Genomic DNA, 17,299 nt, shown 5'->3' on the forward strand with positions numbered 1-17,299 from the left:
CAGGCCAATATGAATTCTTAAATTCAGTAGGTTGACCCAGGGATTTATCTGATCACTGGTAGGAGGTCCGAGGGAGAGAGAAAGGAAAAGGGGGAAAAATTAACTTCTTTTTACACTCCTGCAAACTGGTTTGTAGGAGTTGTTTTTCAAGCACATAAAACTCTCATACAGCGGGGGAAATAATTATTTGATTCCCTGTGGTTTTTGTAAGTTTGCCCACTTACAAAGAAATGAAGGGTCTATAATTTTTTATCATAGGTGTATTTAAAAGACAGAATATCAACCAAAAATCCTGAAAAAACATGATACAAGTTCAGTGAGTAAAATAAGTGTTTGATCCCCAAGCAAAACATGGCTTAGTATTTGGTGGAGAAACCCTTGTTGGCAAGCACAGAGGTAGGATGTTTCTTGAAGTTGGTTACTAAGTTTGCAAACATTTCAGGAGGGACTTTGGTCCACTCTTCTTTACAGATATCCTCTAAATTCTTAAGATTTTTTGGCTGTTGCTTGGCAACTCAAGGTTTTCACTCCCTTCATAAATTTTCTATAGGATTAAGGTCTGGAGACTGGCTAGGCCACTCCATGACCTTAATGTGCTTCTTCTTAAGCCACTCCTTTGTTGCCTTGGCGGTATGTTTTGGGTCACTGTCATGCTGGAAAAACCATCTACGAGCCATCTCCAGTGTTCTGACTAAGGGAAGAAGGTTCCCATCCAAGATTTTACAATACATGGATCCGTCCATTAGCTCCTCAATGCGGCAAAGTCAGCCTGTACCTTTAGCAGAGAAACAGTATAATGTTTCCATCTCCATGCTTGACTGTAGGGATGGTGTACTCTGCCCTACTGACACTGTCCACTTTTAAGATAGGCTAGTTTATATTTTTACAGTGACATTTGTTGTATTATATGTTTCTGAGTTTTCCTTACTATTTAGTTAGGCCTTGCTAGGCTTGCTAATTTCTTTTTTTTTCTTTTAAAAGTGGCGTTGAACCCCGGTGGTCTTTGATCTCTTTCATGTTGTTTAGCTACTGTAGATCTCCACCTCTCAAAGGTTGCATATCCCTCTTTTACACTGTGTCACTGGGGAAAAGCGCTTGCCGCATCACCCGATGTAGGTATTTCACTAAACTGAAGGGCAACCCAGGCCTGTCCCGGGACCTCTGAGTTTCCTATTTCACCTACACAGGGTGATGGGGCAAGCATGCAGTGGAAGCAACGGGTGGTATTTGGGGGGGGGGGTCAACTTTTGCATCAGGGCTCACAAGCTTCAATCTTTGCCTCTGGATTTCACACAATAGAAGTAATACAAAGAGAACAGAATACTTTTTCATACAAGTACATGGCACAGCAAGCACATACTGTATCTGGAATATGAAATGTTGGATTGACATATTCTTTAAAGCTGCGCATGTGCTCCTAAATTTGGGCCTAACCTTACTATTTAGTATTGTCCTGGTGTTAGTAGGCTCCTGTAGCTGCAACACATGGCTGGACCCTTCAAAAATACAGGGTGATCCAGAGACCATCATTTCTACACTGTAACTGCCCGAAGCCCATACAGCCCTCCAGTGTCTACTCATGTCCACGAATGGGGAGTATGAGACATCCAAATCTCCGAAAATGAATTTTTGTCCTAAAAAAATAACTAAACTAAATGGACATGTCTACTCGTTACTCATTAACTTAGTTGTGCCTTCAGTCTCCTAAAGGCACATAATTCCTATGTGTATAGTCAGTAAAGAGGCATTGCAGCAGCGTTTGTGAACTTTACTGAACTGTACTTAAAAGGCCCACAGACACATTAAGATATAGTGTCCAATACAGTCCGTATGATTGGAAATAACAGTTTCATATGTCACATCCTCCTAGATAGGATCTAGGATTTGTACAATTAGGATAGCATAACTGAGTTTCTCCGCTTAACAGAGAGACTGTCAGGTAAATTCAGTTTGGCATTCTACTTAACAGAGTGTTGCAATTGATTAGTCAGGACTGCTCATGATGTTCTGGTGCTGTTTGAGTTTATATTAAGCTCCCCCAGCCTTCTGGAAGCCACAGGAGCCTTCCAGAACATAGGCATGAGGTAGGCAAATTAACAGCATGAATATGGATACTGCCCTGGCCAATTACAGGGAAAGGTGGCCCCATTGCAATTGCACGTTGGCAGCTGGTATCTATGTTCTGTTAGCACGTGGGCTCGGGGTCTTTCCTGGAGAGGATCACACCAAGCCAGGCCGGAGGCAGGCTTGCCCCACCTGACAACTGCTGCCATGCGGGCATAAAGTTGGAGAGGGGGTTACCCTTGGATCTTCAATACGGTGACTGAGGGTAGCTGTCTGCCAAAGATCTGTCTAGTATCACTGGAGGGTGTTGCTTGGAAGATTGTAAGGAGGCTACCATTCTGTTCTTGGGCTTTGTGAGTACAGACACTGAGAGATCTTGGGGACTCTGTGTGCTTTGCTACCCCTCTGGTGCTTTATAGTCAGCATGGGTCTAAGAAAAAGGGACAGTGGATAGTGTTCTGAAGAGCTCTGCCAATTTACTCTTTACTGCAAGGGACTTTGCTCTAACCTGAAGTTACTGTTACTGCCAAGAAGTCTTTTTACCTGCTTCAGCCAGAAATTCACTTAAAGCTCAACCAAAGACAGATAGAGTCCTCAAATGTAATTATTTCTAATTCTGGAGTATCCTACTAAATTCTCTATCCCCAGTTCTACAATAAAAATACAAAACAACATCTCCTAGAATGGTCATTGAAGATAGTGAGCAAAAGTATGTTAACCTGACTATAGAAAATGTCATGTGCCTGGATGTGCAGCGAAGCTAGGGGAGACCTGGGCAAAAATACAAGAGGCTCCTATGAGGGTAGCGCTACACATATAATTGGTGGTAATTGATCCAGTCTATGACATACTGTAGGTAACTTATGTTGTAGTACAGTTCATATGCAACAAAGTGGGTGCTGTGGCACTTGCTCGGCTGCTGTACATCTCATCTGCTGCACATCTGTCATAGACTCCTCCAGGTCCTTGTAATGTTATGCCTAGCCAGAGAGAAGGACAACTTGCAGACAGTGCTACATGCTGGATTTTCACTTCTTCTGGGGACCAAAACCACTCTCAGGACATGGGGGAACTACATGACACTAGCTGCCAATATAAATAGTGGCTACTGCCCCCTTCATCTCCGTTGCAGGATTCCCTATAAAATGGTGGGCTCGTGATACATACAGGTGAAACTCGAAAAATTAGAATATCGTGCAAAAGTTCATTTATTTCAGTAATGCAACTTAAAAGGTTAAACTAATATATGAGATAGACTCATTACATGCAAAGCAAGATAGTTCAAGCCGTGATTTGTCATAATTGTGATGATTATGGCTTACAGCTCATGAAAACCCCAAATCCACAATCTCAGAAAATTAGAATATTGTGAAAAGGTGCAATTTTCTAGGCTCAAAGTGTCCCACTCTAATCAGCTAATTAAGCCATACCACCTGCAAAGGGTTCCTGAGCCTTTAAATGGTCTCTCAGTCTGGTTCAGTAGGAATCACAATCATGGGAAAGACTGCTGACCTGACAGTTGTGCAGAAAACCATCATTGACACCCTCCATTAGGAGGGAAAGCCTCAAAAGGTAATTGCAAAAGAAGTTGGATGTTCCCAAAGTGCTGTATTAAAGCACATTAATAGAAAGTTATGTGGAAGGGAAAAGTGTGGAAGAAAAAGGTTGCACAAGCAGCAGGGATGACCGCAGCCTGGAGAGGATTGTCAGGAAAAGGATATTCAAAAGTGTTGGGAACTTTCACAAGGAGTGGACTGAGGCTGGAGTCAGTGCATCAAGAGCCACCACACACAGACCGATCCTGGACATGGGCTTCAAATGTATTCCTCTTGTCAACCCACTCCTGAACAACAAACAACGTCAGAAACATCTTACATGGGCTAAAGAAAAACAGACCTGGTCTGTTGCTCAGTGGTCCAAAGTCCTCTTTTCTGATGAGAGCAAGTTTTGCATCTCATTTGGAAACCAAGGACCCAGAGTATGGAGGAAGAATGGAGAGGCACACACTGCAAGATGCTTGAAGTCCAGTGTGAAGTTTCCAGTCTGTGTTGATTTGGGGGAGCCAGAACTACGTGTTTTGCTTTTGCTCTCCTGTGACCCAGAATTAGCCAACAGTGGGCTAAAGCCCTCTGTTTATATTTATAAACGATATAGGGTCTGGGATTAAAAATCCCATTTCAGTCTTTGCAGACACCAAGCTGTGCAGTGGAATAACGTCTTTACTGGATGTCTTCAATTTACAAGCCGACCTCAATGCACTGTTTAATTGGGCAACTATGTGGCAAATGAGGTTTAATGTTGATAAATGTAAGGTTATGCACTTGGGGGCTAAGAATATGCATGCATCATACATACTAGGGGGAGTACAACTGGGGGAATCAATGGTGGAGAAGGATCTGGGAGTTCTGGTAGATCACAAGCTTAATAATGGCATGTAATGCCAAACTGCGGTTTCTAAAGCGAGCAAAATCCTCTCTTGTATTAAAAGAGGTATAGACTCCATAGAGAGAGATATCATATTACCCCTGTACACATCATTATTAAGACCTCATCTGGAATATGCAGTTCAATTTTGGGCACCAAAAATTGAGCCATGTCATCTGCTGTTTTTGGTCCACTGTGGTTCATTAAGTCCAGGGTCAATGCAGCCATCTACCAGGAGATTTTGGAGCACTTCATGCTTCCTTCCGCAGACGAGCTTTATAGGGATGCTGACTTCATTTTCCAGCAGGACTTGGCACCTGCCCACACTGCCAAAAGCATTAAAACCTGGTTCAATGACCGTGGGATTACTGTGCTTGATTGGCCAGCAAACTTGCCTGACCTGAGAATATATGGGGCATTGCCAAGAGAAAGATGAGAGACATGAGACCGAACAATGCAGAAGAGCTGAAGGCCGCTATTGAAGCATCCTGGTCTTCCATAACACCTCGGCAGTGCCACATGATGATAGCTTCCATGCCACACCACATTGAGGCAGTAATTACTGCAAAAGGGGCCCTAACCAAGTACTGAGTACATATGCATGCTTATACTTTTCAGAGGTCCAATATTGTTCTATGTACAATCCTTGTTTTATTGATTGCATGTAATATTCAAATTTTCTGAGATTGTGGATTTGGGGTTTTCATGAGCTGTGAGCCATAATCATCACAATTATGACAAATTACGGATTGAACTATGCTTTGCATGTAATGAGTCTATCTCATATATTAGTTTTACCTTTTAAGTTGCATTACTAAAATAAATGAACTTGTGTACGATATTCTAATTTTTCGAGTTTCACTTGTATATCATTGCGTGCCAAAATGGCCACCCAAATCTAAAGGTATTTCAGTGCTGATAACAGGCACTTCCTTCCCCAAGATGGACACCTGAAGGCCATAACAGGGGACTACTTAGTCCCTTATGAGCTCCAGCCAGCCGGAAGATACAACACAGTGCCACCTATAAGTTGGCAAACACACTGCAGCATTAAACCTGCCTACGTGCTGGCCAATTTTACACTGATGTGTCTTCTGTGGTCTTTTTTCAGACACAGTTAGAGATTTTTTTGGGGGGACACCTGGTTACCTGCATAGATAATAGTTTTTACTTGCTGGTGCTATCCATCCTTTCAAGCTTTGTGTCTTTTCCCATTGTGGATGTGCCTCACTGGATTTTGGCCTGTGGCTCTGTCTTTTTGTCCCATATTGGCACATTATGTCCACATTCTTAAGAGTGTGCACATAATATAGATAGTGTGTACATATATATACATACACACACTGTATATTTTCACCATTTCTTTTTTGTGAAAAGGTGAACATACACATTATTGTTTCATGTAAAAAAAATTTAAAAAAATGGTAATGTGTGATATGTTGTGCTAAATTTGCACACTGGTCATTAATGCCACCTCCATTTTAGTTTATAGGACAACTATGTCAAGGTTTACATAAAAGAAATATCCAGTCATGGTAGCGTAACTTTTTTGCTATATAAATATTGCATTTTATTTATTTTCTATTTTGAATAATGACTCCTTGTGCTGTATGAATTAGGTGTGCACTCTAAAACAATTTGTTAAAATTACTCCTTCAAAAATATGGGAAACACCAAAATAAAGGCTTTTATGCAGACATCTGTTTTCTGCTTTGACAGCTTTGGAAAGTGCATTTAACAAATGAAAGCTTTAACCTTCAAAACAACATGAATACCAACTGCAAATGTCTTCATTTAGGAGACAAGATATAATCATTTAAGAGCCATAGCAGCTATGATTTAGATATACAGAAGAAAACCACTCTGGAATTCTAACAGTATATATTATCTAACAATAAGTAAACACAATTTACCAGCTCAAGACCGAGGCAGCAATTCCATCATTATTTGAAAAATGAAAAGTGTATGAAATGGTTATCTGACATCTAGAGGACCCGCACAGAGAAGGCATGACATTCCTGACCTAACTGATTATGTGCCTTTCACACTGCTCCCTTGTTTAATCATCACTCTTTTCCCATTTTTTCTACTGTATTTGCCACAAAGCTAAACTACAAAATTGCCTGAACATTTATCTTTTTTTTGTTAAAAGTTTTTTTTTTCTGTCTGAATGTATCGGTTTAACCGAATGCATCACCCATAACTAATTAAGGAAAAGTAGTCTCATTTCTGTGTTGAATTCTCTGGAATGAAAGTGAAATGAAAAAGTCCATCAGAACTTTTATCTGATGGACTTTTTCATTTTTTAACTTTTATCTACCCCCCCCCCCCCCCGTAACCTCCTTTTCTCAAATTCTGGTCTCCTGTGTGTCTCCCCTGTTCTCCTACACTTGATGGTAGACAGAGCCTTCTCCTGCTATGCTCCAAAACTGTGGAATTCACTTCCACGGAACATCAGAGTCATCTTCTCTAAACTCAATCAAACCAAATCTAAAAATGTCTTTCTTTACACAAACTTTCACTTAATTGCCCTTTTTTCCTTTGTTTCATGCTGTGTATTTCTTGTGTTTTCTTTGTAAAGCACTTTGAGAAGGTTCCTTTAAAGGCATTATATGAAATAAAGTTTATTATTATCAGAAAGACTGTGGCCACCTTGTAATTTTTACAGGTGGGGGAGGGGGCGGAGAAGATCAAAGATTTCAGGTGCAGAGATCTTTCTGTTCATACCCTTGAGTAATGGGAAGTCAGTGGAATATTCAATGGAAAACAGGCTGCTCAGCTAGAAATGTAAAATTGTACAGTATGTTCAGTTTAAATGCACAATCACATGTGGGAAATTTTTTAGGCATTGGAATTTTGCTATAACATGATTGGGTGTTCAAAGGGAACACAGCTTCACTGTATTCACTACGATTCATTTTGCTATTTTACCTGCAATAACATCCAGTACATAAGAGAATAAAGAACAGTAATATATTGTCAGTAAAACTACGTGTTTTGCTTTTGCTCTCCTGTGACCCAGAATTAGCCAACAGTGGGCTAAAGCCCTCTGTTTATATTTATAAACGATATAGGGTCTGGGATTAAAAATCCCATTTCAGTCTTTGCAGACACCAAGCTGTGCAGTGGAATAACGTCTTTACTGGATGTCTTCAATTTACAAGCCGACCTCAATGCACTGTTTAATTGGGCAACTATGTGGCAAATGAGGTTTAATGTTGATAAATGTAAGGTTATGCACTTGGGGGCTAAGAATATGCATGCATCATACATACTAGGGGGAGTACAACTGGGGGAATCAATGGTGGAGAAGGATCTGGGAGTTCTGGTAGATCACAAGCTTAATAATGGCATGTAATGCCAAACTGCGGTTTCTAAAGCGAGCAAAATCCTCTCTTGTATTAAAAGAGGTATAGACTCCATAGAGAGAGATATCATATTACCCCTGTACACATCATTATTAAGACCTCATCTGGAATATGCAGTTCAATTTTGGGCACCAATTCACAAAAAAACTGAACTCGAAGTAGAGCTATTCACCCTGAGGTCATCACAGAGGACAAGGGGGCACTCTTTACATCTGGAGAAAAAGAAATTTAGTCTCCAAACACAGAAAGGTTTCTTCACAGTGAGAGCTGTGAGAATGTGGAATAGACTCCCTGAAGAGTTGGTTCTGGCCAGCTCAGTGGATTGTTTCAAAAAATGCCTGGATTCTTTGTTGGATACACAGAATATAACTGGATACCAACATTTATAGGTAAAGTTGATCCAGGGAATATCCGATTGCCTCTCGGGGGATCAGGAAGGAATGTTTTTCCCTGCAGGAGCAAATTGGATCATGCTTTGCTGTTTTTTTTTTTCCTTACTCTGCATCAACTATGGATATAGGATTATAACTTTTTTTTTAATGGTTAAACTGGATGGACTTTTGTCTTTTTTCAGCCAGACTAACTATGTAAAGCCTACTGTTGGCTGTTGTCACAGAGTTGCTCCAGGCTCTGGAAGCCTGACCTTATTGTCAGGATCCACCCACCTGCCTAATTAACAGCTGGCTCAGGCTCTCAGCACGAGTGAGAAACAAAGCCAGCTGTGCCTGCCCCACACTCCAGTGAGCCCTGGAGGGGCACAGCAGAGAGTGATGACTAACAGTCACTGCTCTTCGTTATGACTGATCATCAGTGGTCTTGTGATCATTCAGTTCTTGGGCTTAGAGCCTGCTGGGGGGTGAGTATATATGTTTGTTTTTTATATACCCCATACATCTCCCTTAATTTCCATATTATAAAAACTATTATAAGAATAAACACAAAGAAGAGGTAAAGAAATGAAAGGGTGATGCACAACCTACAACAATAGCAAATATACAGTACAAGTGAGAAAGACATTCAAATTTCAACATAAAGTATGTATGCATCAAGGTGACAAGCACTGAATAATAATGTAATGCCTACAGATAAATCCTGCCATTGCTGATCTGTTTTTGCAGATGTATGTTCTGGGACTTTATCATTCAGGCTTTATTCTGTTCCCTGTCTTTGTTTTGCTGCTTTGAGTTACTGACCCAGAACAACCAGGCTCATATCAGGTGTTCTTACAGTCCTGGATGGCTGTGCTGCCTCAGTGGCAGGTATTAGTTTTTCCACGTTTCATTTGAAAAGATACCAGAGCAAGAAAAGCCTTGTTTCAGCTTCATTGTTCATTCACATACAGTAGTTATTTTGGGTGGTAAAAATTAATCTTTAGGATGAAACAAACCATTTTCCTGAATCTGAATCTAGCTCTAAAACCTAATGTGGTTGTGAACCCTCACAAATACCAAATGAAGTGACTGGCCTCAGGTGATACACAGAGATGAAACAAATCCTCCTACATAAGCTGTACCAGTTTATCTGCAGTCTTCTTTTCTCTATATCTGTTCAAAGTGCAGAATTTACAAAGCTTGTCAGAGTTCAGAAGAAAGGAGGCGGAGAGCTGAAATTACACTGTGCAGAGCTCAGTGAGGACAGCTCTGAGAGCTAACTGGAGGGAGGAAGCACACCCCCTCCACATGGCTCACAGAAATAGAGCTGAGGCTATCAGTCTGCTGGAGGTCCCTCCCCATCACCATTTTTCTCTTGGTGTCAGGAAAACTAGTCAGAAGTGATTTGTGCTGATAGCAGAGGAAGAAAGCAGCAGACAGAAATGACACATAGTGCTCTGAATTGAGACAAGTACACACTATAAAGGGATATGCTTTGCTCATATTTAATGCCTGAGGTTTACAACCACTTTAACTTAAAGCTGAGCTGCACCCAAAAGAGGAAGTTCCACTTTAATGCATTGTCCCCCGCTCCCCATTAAGGATTGGCACCTTTGGGGAGCGGGTACACGAATTTGACAGGTACCAGCTCCCAAGTCCGCTGTAATCACCTAAGGCGATCGGAAGTGGAAGTTGTCCTCCCCCCCTTCCCCGTAGTCTTCTGGGATATGTGACAGGTCCCAGAAGACTATGGGACCATTTACAAAGCGCAGCACTACTCGTGCATGCGCAGTGGGCACCCGGATGTGAACCTGCAAGCTGTCACAGCCAGATGCCCACACTGAACATGCCGGCACCGGGGAAAGAAGACGGCTGGTGAAACCAGCCATGGTGAGGACACTACTGGATCATGGGACAGGTGAATGTCTGTAGTTTAAAAATCAACAGCTACAGTTTTTGTAGCTGCTGACTTTTATGCTTTTTTTAAATCAACTGGAACTCCGCTTTAACCTCCCTAATGGTCTGATTATGTCCATATTTCTGTGCTCAAAGCTGTACATATTTTTGCATGGAAATATGTATTTTTTTTTTATTGTAGGCCTGTAATTTTAGGAATAACTCACTGAAATCTGTCCGAACAAGAGTCTAGTAAACATCCCGGGTATGATAAAATTTGAAACACGAAATCATAAATTATAATTTAATAAATAATCATAAAAAATAATAATATAATAATAATAATAATAATAATAAATTTAATTCAATAATATAATCAAACCAAAAACACAGAAATTTTAAATATAGCACCAAGTTTGCACATCACCGAGCAAAGTCGCAAAATCGTTTTTAGTGTCTGATGACGAATTTCCCCACAAATCATTATCACTCAATTCTGCAAGTGGTTCTGATTTACTATCGCTGTTCTCTTGCCGGTCTAAAACCGATTTTGACCTAAAGGGACGCTTTTTGGACGCCATGGACATTTCTCAGTTTCCAGGCAGAAAGAACAGTAAAAATACAGGCAGGGCACAGGACAAAGCACTAGGGACAAAATGTATGTGAAATGGTTTAATACAGTAATGTTTTACTATGTGATTTTAGTGTATTTAGTGAATGTCACTTTTTGTCATTTTCAAATTTCCCGCCAGTTCCGTCCCCGACGTCGCAGGGGATGGAACCCAGATGACAAATGCCGGCATCCACCAGATTACATTGCCTTGGACACTGCAGGAGGGACATCGCGGGAGCGCAGGACAAGGTAAGTGAAGAACAGATGCCGGAGCAGCACTGCATGGTAAACCCGAGTGTAGCTCGGGGTTACCGCTTTTGGTACTGAAACTTTACCCCGAGCTACACTCGGGAATACCGTCAGGGAGGCTACCTCCATAACCCTACTCCATCACATATTAATTATTGTGACCAAAAATACACTATTCTTAAATAAAATGACAGAAGAGAATGTGCCAAATCACTGATTCCAAAAACTCCGGTGGCTGAGTTACAGCATTGAAATCTACTTACCCAATTGATTTCAGATACCACATTTCAGGATCCTGAAGTCTAACTGGTTGCAAGCCACTGTTTCATAGCTAGTCACAATTTTACAATTCTATAGTAGTCTCTAGCTAGTAGTCTTTCTGTTATTCTTCTGTGTTAATATACAGAAATGTATCTGAACTGTTTTTTTTCTAATGCAGGGAGAAATTGGAAGAGAGATGTACATAATCAAGCAAGGTGCTGTGCAAGTTCTAGGTGGACCCGATGACAAGAAAGTTCTGGTTACACTGAAAGCTGGAGCTGTGTTTGGAGAAATCAGGTTTAGTTTAATTTCATAGTAAACACTTTATAGACTTTAAAAATATAATTACTCTGTATGATACATTGCAACTCACTCCTTGAAAGACAGATCCTAATATTTCAGCTTTGACTGGGTGTGAGACTATCATTTTGTTTTTTAATGGCCACAGTAAGTGGATGAGACAGGAGACAAGATATCTTACCAACAGAGCCCCTGAGGTGTCAGTATGGTTCAACTTGCCAACAGCTTGACAAAGTTTATACGTCTGTTGCTTTCAAATAGCTAGGCATGGATGCATCTTTACAGCACAGCTTTACTAGGATCATTCTCAGGTTCTCAATAGAGATCTTAGTAGCGTGAAACATTGGGCAGTATAAGATGTTATATATATTTTGTCTACCCATTGCCAATGCCTTTTAGTCAAATTACATCTTCAGCCAATTCCCAGAGGCAGCCATGAGAAAGATCTGGGAATGTGGTTTTCTGGCCTTTATTATTTGCGTGTAATCATCTATGGAACAATTTAGATGCCACTAAGCCTAGAATGTTTTATTTGTGGGACCTTCAGTTGTAATTCTTGAGTGTTAAGAAGTGGCAAAAGTTGAAGTCTTCTAATACTCACAAATATCATGTGAAAGCCCCCTATTCATTTACTGGTGCTTGGTGAGCATCAACTGTAGTGCCACCACCAAGCCTTGTTGTCTCAGGAGCAGTTGCTCTCCCCATGTACTTTTGACTCTTCAGGTGTAGAGCAGTAAGAAGTGTTATACATAGAGTATAATAGAGTACTTTTTATCATGCTTGCTAAAATGTCCCTTCCTGTGACTGGTGAGAACAACATTTCTTGTTGTCAGAGAAAAATTTTAAAGCATTGGCAATAGGGAACTCTGGTAGGACATGTTGTCAGTCGTATTACTTAGAACGACTAGCAGTACCCTCCTGTCCCACATTTTTTAAAACAAATTTGAGGTTAACCATAAACTTGAATCTATTTCAGCCTGCTGGCTGCTGGAGGAGGAAATAGGCGAACGGCAAACGTGGCGGCACATGGGTTTGCTAACCTCTTCATTTTAGATAAGAAAAGTCTCAATGAAATTCTGGTCCACTATCCAGAGTCGAACAAACTGCTGACAAAGAAAGCCAAGTAAGATTTTAACTGTTTTCTAAAAATAATAGGAAACCCCTCAAGCTCTCAATAAGTGGTTCTTTATCATGATGTAGGTCTGGAAGTCCTTATTAAAATAATACCTGTCTAAACTAAATGTTGCAGCAATTTCTAAAGGTATTGATATTCAAATCTTTAAATATAACATAATAACTTGTTTCTTAAATTTGCTGATGCTGGAAGTGCAGCTGATGTTAGATTGTAAGCTCCAGAGGCAGGGCCCTCCTAACCCTCTTGTATTGAACTGTATTGTTGCTTTATTATCTCCCTTTATATTGTAAAGCTCTGAGCAAACGGTTGGCGCGATATAAATCCTGTATAATAATAATAATAATGTGCAAATTAGTTGTTCTCCTAAACCAGACACGCTGACTTGCTTTATGTCTGCTTGGCTTAAAAAGTATATTCCAGTGAAAATAAAAAGTTGATATGCATACAGGGAGTAGAACATCCTATCTGCTCAGAGCTTTAGCGCTAGTAGATTTTCGAACGAACATTCATACGAAAATTCTCATCTGTACATTTGATCGTTTGACCATTGTCTTTCAAAGTTTCTTAACAAAATTGTTTGCTTTTAACATTTGATTTTGGAGTGAATGGAATTTCACATACAAAAACCACATTTACTGTTAGAAATTTGTTCGGGGAAAAATGTTTCATCCGGCTCCTTTGAGTTTTCTTCTCACTGTAGTCAAAAATTACCATGGATTTTACCCCACTAACGACTGGAAAATCAAACGAACGTTCTTAAAACGAAGATTTTCTAACAACATTTTTCTAGTATATGGCCAGCTTTAGCATTTCATCCAGCAATTACCGCTGCATAGCAGTTCACTCCACTCCATTCCATTGGTCATCTGGTTATCTGAAAACGCTTTTAGGTACCCTGTTTGTAATGCAGGAGAGGACTTCTCAAACACACCGTTACCAGGCTCTTGGCTATCTTTCTATACAAAAAACGTAATGTAAAAATGCCAGAACAAAGACATGTCTCAGAGCTGCTTGTCAGATTTAACCCTGCCTTGCAGGTTTGAATGTAATTGGTGCTTTACAAGATGGGGCAGGGATAGTTACATAGTATATGCAACAGTGAGCACAATGTCAGAGATTATAGAGTTGATTGTAAATTGTAGGGAATTCAGGTTAAGGCTATTTGAGTGAACTATCCTTCAAGGACAGCATTAGTAGCTCAATGATAGCATTCACTTGTTGCCTGGAATTTTGTTAACATTATTAGAAGTCAGTCGGAGTCATGGTGTGTGTGTTTATGTGGTGAAAGCCATTATTTAGGTAGCGCATACATTCATAACTTTTTTCCACTTATTATATTTAACTCTTGGGAGTAGTTATGCAAATATCAAAATGTCTTGATGAGTGGTTGTTAGACTGGAGGAGTGGGAGTTCCCACGCATAGTGCATTTGCTTGCAGAACACCCTAGGTGATGCTCAGATGTGATACTGAGATACTAACATGTGATATTTAAGGTGCATGCACCTTTTTAAAAATGCTGATTTTGACCATACAATTTACCTGCAGGTCCTGCACCTGCAAATGTGCTGCAGGTTATGATGCACTGGGGTGCATTAAGAATAAATGGAAGCCCCCATGCATCTCGTAAGAGCAGTGCAATTTGGCTGCGGGTGTGGGAACACCTGCAACCAGCCTGCAGAGTGTGAACCAGGGCTTAAATCTGAATGGTGATACAAGAAAGGAAACTGTAGAATAGTGTCTTTAGGAAGAAACCCTCCCACTACACATGTGAGGTATGCTCTGAATTCTGTCTACAGTGGATTACAGATAACTAAGGTTAAAGAAAACTAAGTGAAGTTTTTGACTTTAGCACTGCTGCATTGTTTCACTTGATCTGATTAGCAGTTCATTGAGTGGTTGAGTTGTATTACTTGTTACCTCATTACGTTATTCAAATAGAGCCCTCTTCTCCTAATGTCCTAAGCACTGTTTTCCAGGATTCCTGATCCATGTGTATTATTACTTATCTCTACATTTTCAGATGTGTAGTAATTATGTTAGTCCAGTCTGCAGGGGAGCTTTGATTCAATAACATCAAGTTATGTATAATTATATAATTATTAAATAATTATTTGTAAAAGCTTTTTGTGCATTATCCATAGGAAACGTGTATAAGTAAATTGTCTGCTGATGACATAAACCATTCATTGCTTATCTGCTATTAATATACAATTAATGAAATTTTACACTGTAATAAAACTACTATTACCAAGTTTATTAAAAGGATGCACCCCTGTGGCAGCCAGCGTGTGATTTTGTATTTCAGATCACAGGAAAATTAGAGCAATCCATTATTTGCTTGTATCATTTTATTACCTTTAGCTTATCATTGTATAGCTGTATATGCAAAACAATGAGAATACATTATGTACAGTAGGTAAAAATTTAAAGTAATTAAAAGTAATTGTGAAATCAGCAATTATTAAAATTAGATGGTGAACAGATCCAATTCACTTGATATAATGCTGCACACAGCTCACTGATATTGTCATAAAGTAGAATTGTGGCTAGGCTGTGGATATTCAAATATTTTTAACAGGCAATAAATAAATTGCAAATTAAGCTCTTATTAAACTCTGTAGCTGCAGCCACTGTGGAGGAATTCATCATAAAGCTTCTAAGTGAAGTAATTCATCCTAAGATTTAAGTCCTCTGCATATCTTGTCTGTGTCCACACCATTTGGATACAACTAGCCATAACTAATGCTCTTTTTGGTGTTCAGTAAAATTCAATTTATCAAGAAATCCATGTCTTTCCTAATTTATTATTATGTACCATTCAGGCACCCCTGTTCCACCACAGTTTTTTACATCTCTCACTATGTGATCATTTCAAAGTTCTACAAGAACTACCTGATGTGGGTCTCCTCAGAGCATCAAGAGCAACCTCCTAAGTCCTGTGTGGAGAAAAACGTAGCCTCCACAAGTGATTGTTCTTAGGTCGTACACACCACATCTGTGATCATCCACAACCTCAGTAGACGTGAGTTCTCCACTACCTTCATTTTCTCATTTTTCTTTATTAAACTTTTTTCAGCCAATTACTACAATTTTAGGGCTTTCACTTTTTCTGTGTACTGGCATCCTGCCAGCCTTTCAATCTCTATGATAAACAAAGAGCAGGTGCACAGGAAGAGGGGAGAGATAGTAGGGCTAGGACCTGACTTCACTGCTTCTATTGTGAAATTTGAAGATGAATTGCTCTACAGTGCCTTTTACTGCAGAAGTCAATGAGAGATTATTGTAAAGTGTATTTACTGTTTGTTAAGAATATGTATACAAATTATTCAGAACAAAAAATTGTTACCAAAAAAGGCAGACGTTATCGGCAGGAGGCAATTTACATAAGATCATATACTTTATTTATGAATCAATATTAAAATCATTATAAAAGAAAGAGCAACACCACCAGACCACCAAATGTACAATACTCAATACCACCCAACCCTGAGATCGAGAAAAGGAGGACACTGTAGCATATGTATCAATCATCCATATGTCTCAGTAGCATGTCAGTAGTCTCACAGCATCTGAATAATGAAAACATAGGTCTACTACAAAAGCACCATGCGATTTCCCAGCCACTGCATATTAAAAATACAGCAGGAGCCAAATAAATGGACTGCCGTGCCCACGCAAATGTGGTCCACAAACCTGCAATAATTTGAACCTAGTTTCAGGGTACATTCACACCAGGTGCAGTTGGTACCACAGTCTCACCATAGCCCTACCACGGGAGAAGGCAGAATGCCTTGTCTCCTACCTGGCCGGTTCACACCACCACTGTGCAGTAGTATGTGCTGAAAAAAGCTATACTTTTTTCCAGATTAGTATAGTGTGAGGAAATCCACCACTTTGAATCGTGTGTCAACCAATAAAACCTAATGAAATGTTACTGTGTGACATTTCAATAAAGTTTATTATAAAAAAAAAAATGAACAGTGCACCATGATTAGCACATTGGCACTGCTGTCATCCCACTACACCCCACTGCATACCAGCCGCTGTGAATGTTCCCTTTTGTGCCTGGAATAAGTGTCCCCATTAGAAGATTCCCCTCTTTATCTCTGTTATGGGAAAAAAAATTATTTTGGATTTTCTTTCACTTTGACTCTCAGTTAGAATGGTTACAGGACAAATCAAGAGGGTTAATTTCCCTAGCAGAATAAAAATAAAAACAATAAAAATTTGCCAAAGGTTCTAACCTTTCCCCAAGCTTTGCCATGCTAAATAAAAACAGAATGATCGACTATATACATTATACATTAGTAGCAAGTCACTGACTGACATTAACCATTTTACATCAGAGATAGAGCACATGCCATCTACAAAGAGAGCACTGTGTCACTGGCACTGCAGGATTTTAATGATGGCCCTTGTAGAGCTACAAGAAGAAGTAGAGGATTGGAATTTCTGTCCATTTTTATGCTGTCTCTGCCCTGTTTTGGAATTTTACCTAAGCTTCCTTTACCAGAAACAACAAAAAGTAAGAGGACATTTTACAAATCAAATGGAAAGGACGTCTTAGACAGCTGTCACTAGAATCCAATTGGAAGATTTTCCTTACCTATTTTTCTG

The 17,299-nt window shown here is 39.8% G+C and overlaps 1 protein-coding gene across 1 annotated transcript in view; it reads left to right on the forward strand.

The window, feature by feature from the left end:
- Positions 1-17,299, forward strand: part of CNGB3 (cyclic nucleotide gated channel subunit beta 3) — a 209,217-nt gene that overhangs the window by 165,595 nt on the left and 26,323 nt on the right. Inside the window, exons 16-17 of the mRNA XM_089679736.1 lie at positions 11,425-11,543; positions 12,523-12,669. Of these exons, the coding sequence (XP_089535862.1) occupies positions 11,425-11,543; positions 12,523-12,669 (266 nt within the window). The remainder of the gene's footprint in view (positions 1-11,424; positions 11,544-12,522; positions 12,670-17,299) is intronic.

This window comes from Staurois parvus, unplaced genomic scaffold (genome assembly GCF_062004578.1).
Source record: "Staurois parvus isolate SC_StPar_1 unplaced genomic scaffold, SC_StPar_1.0 ptg000230l, whole genome shotgun sequence".
NCBI lineage: Eukaryota > Metazoa > Chordata > Amphibia > Anura > Ranidae > Staurois > Staurois parvus.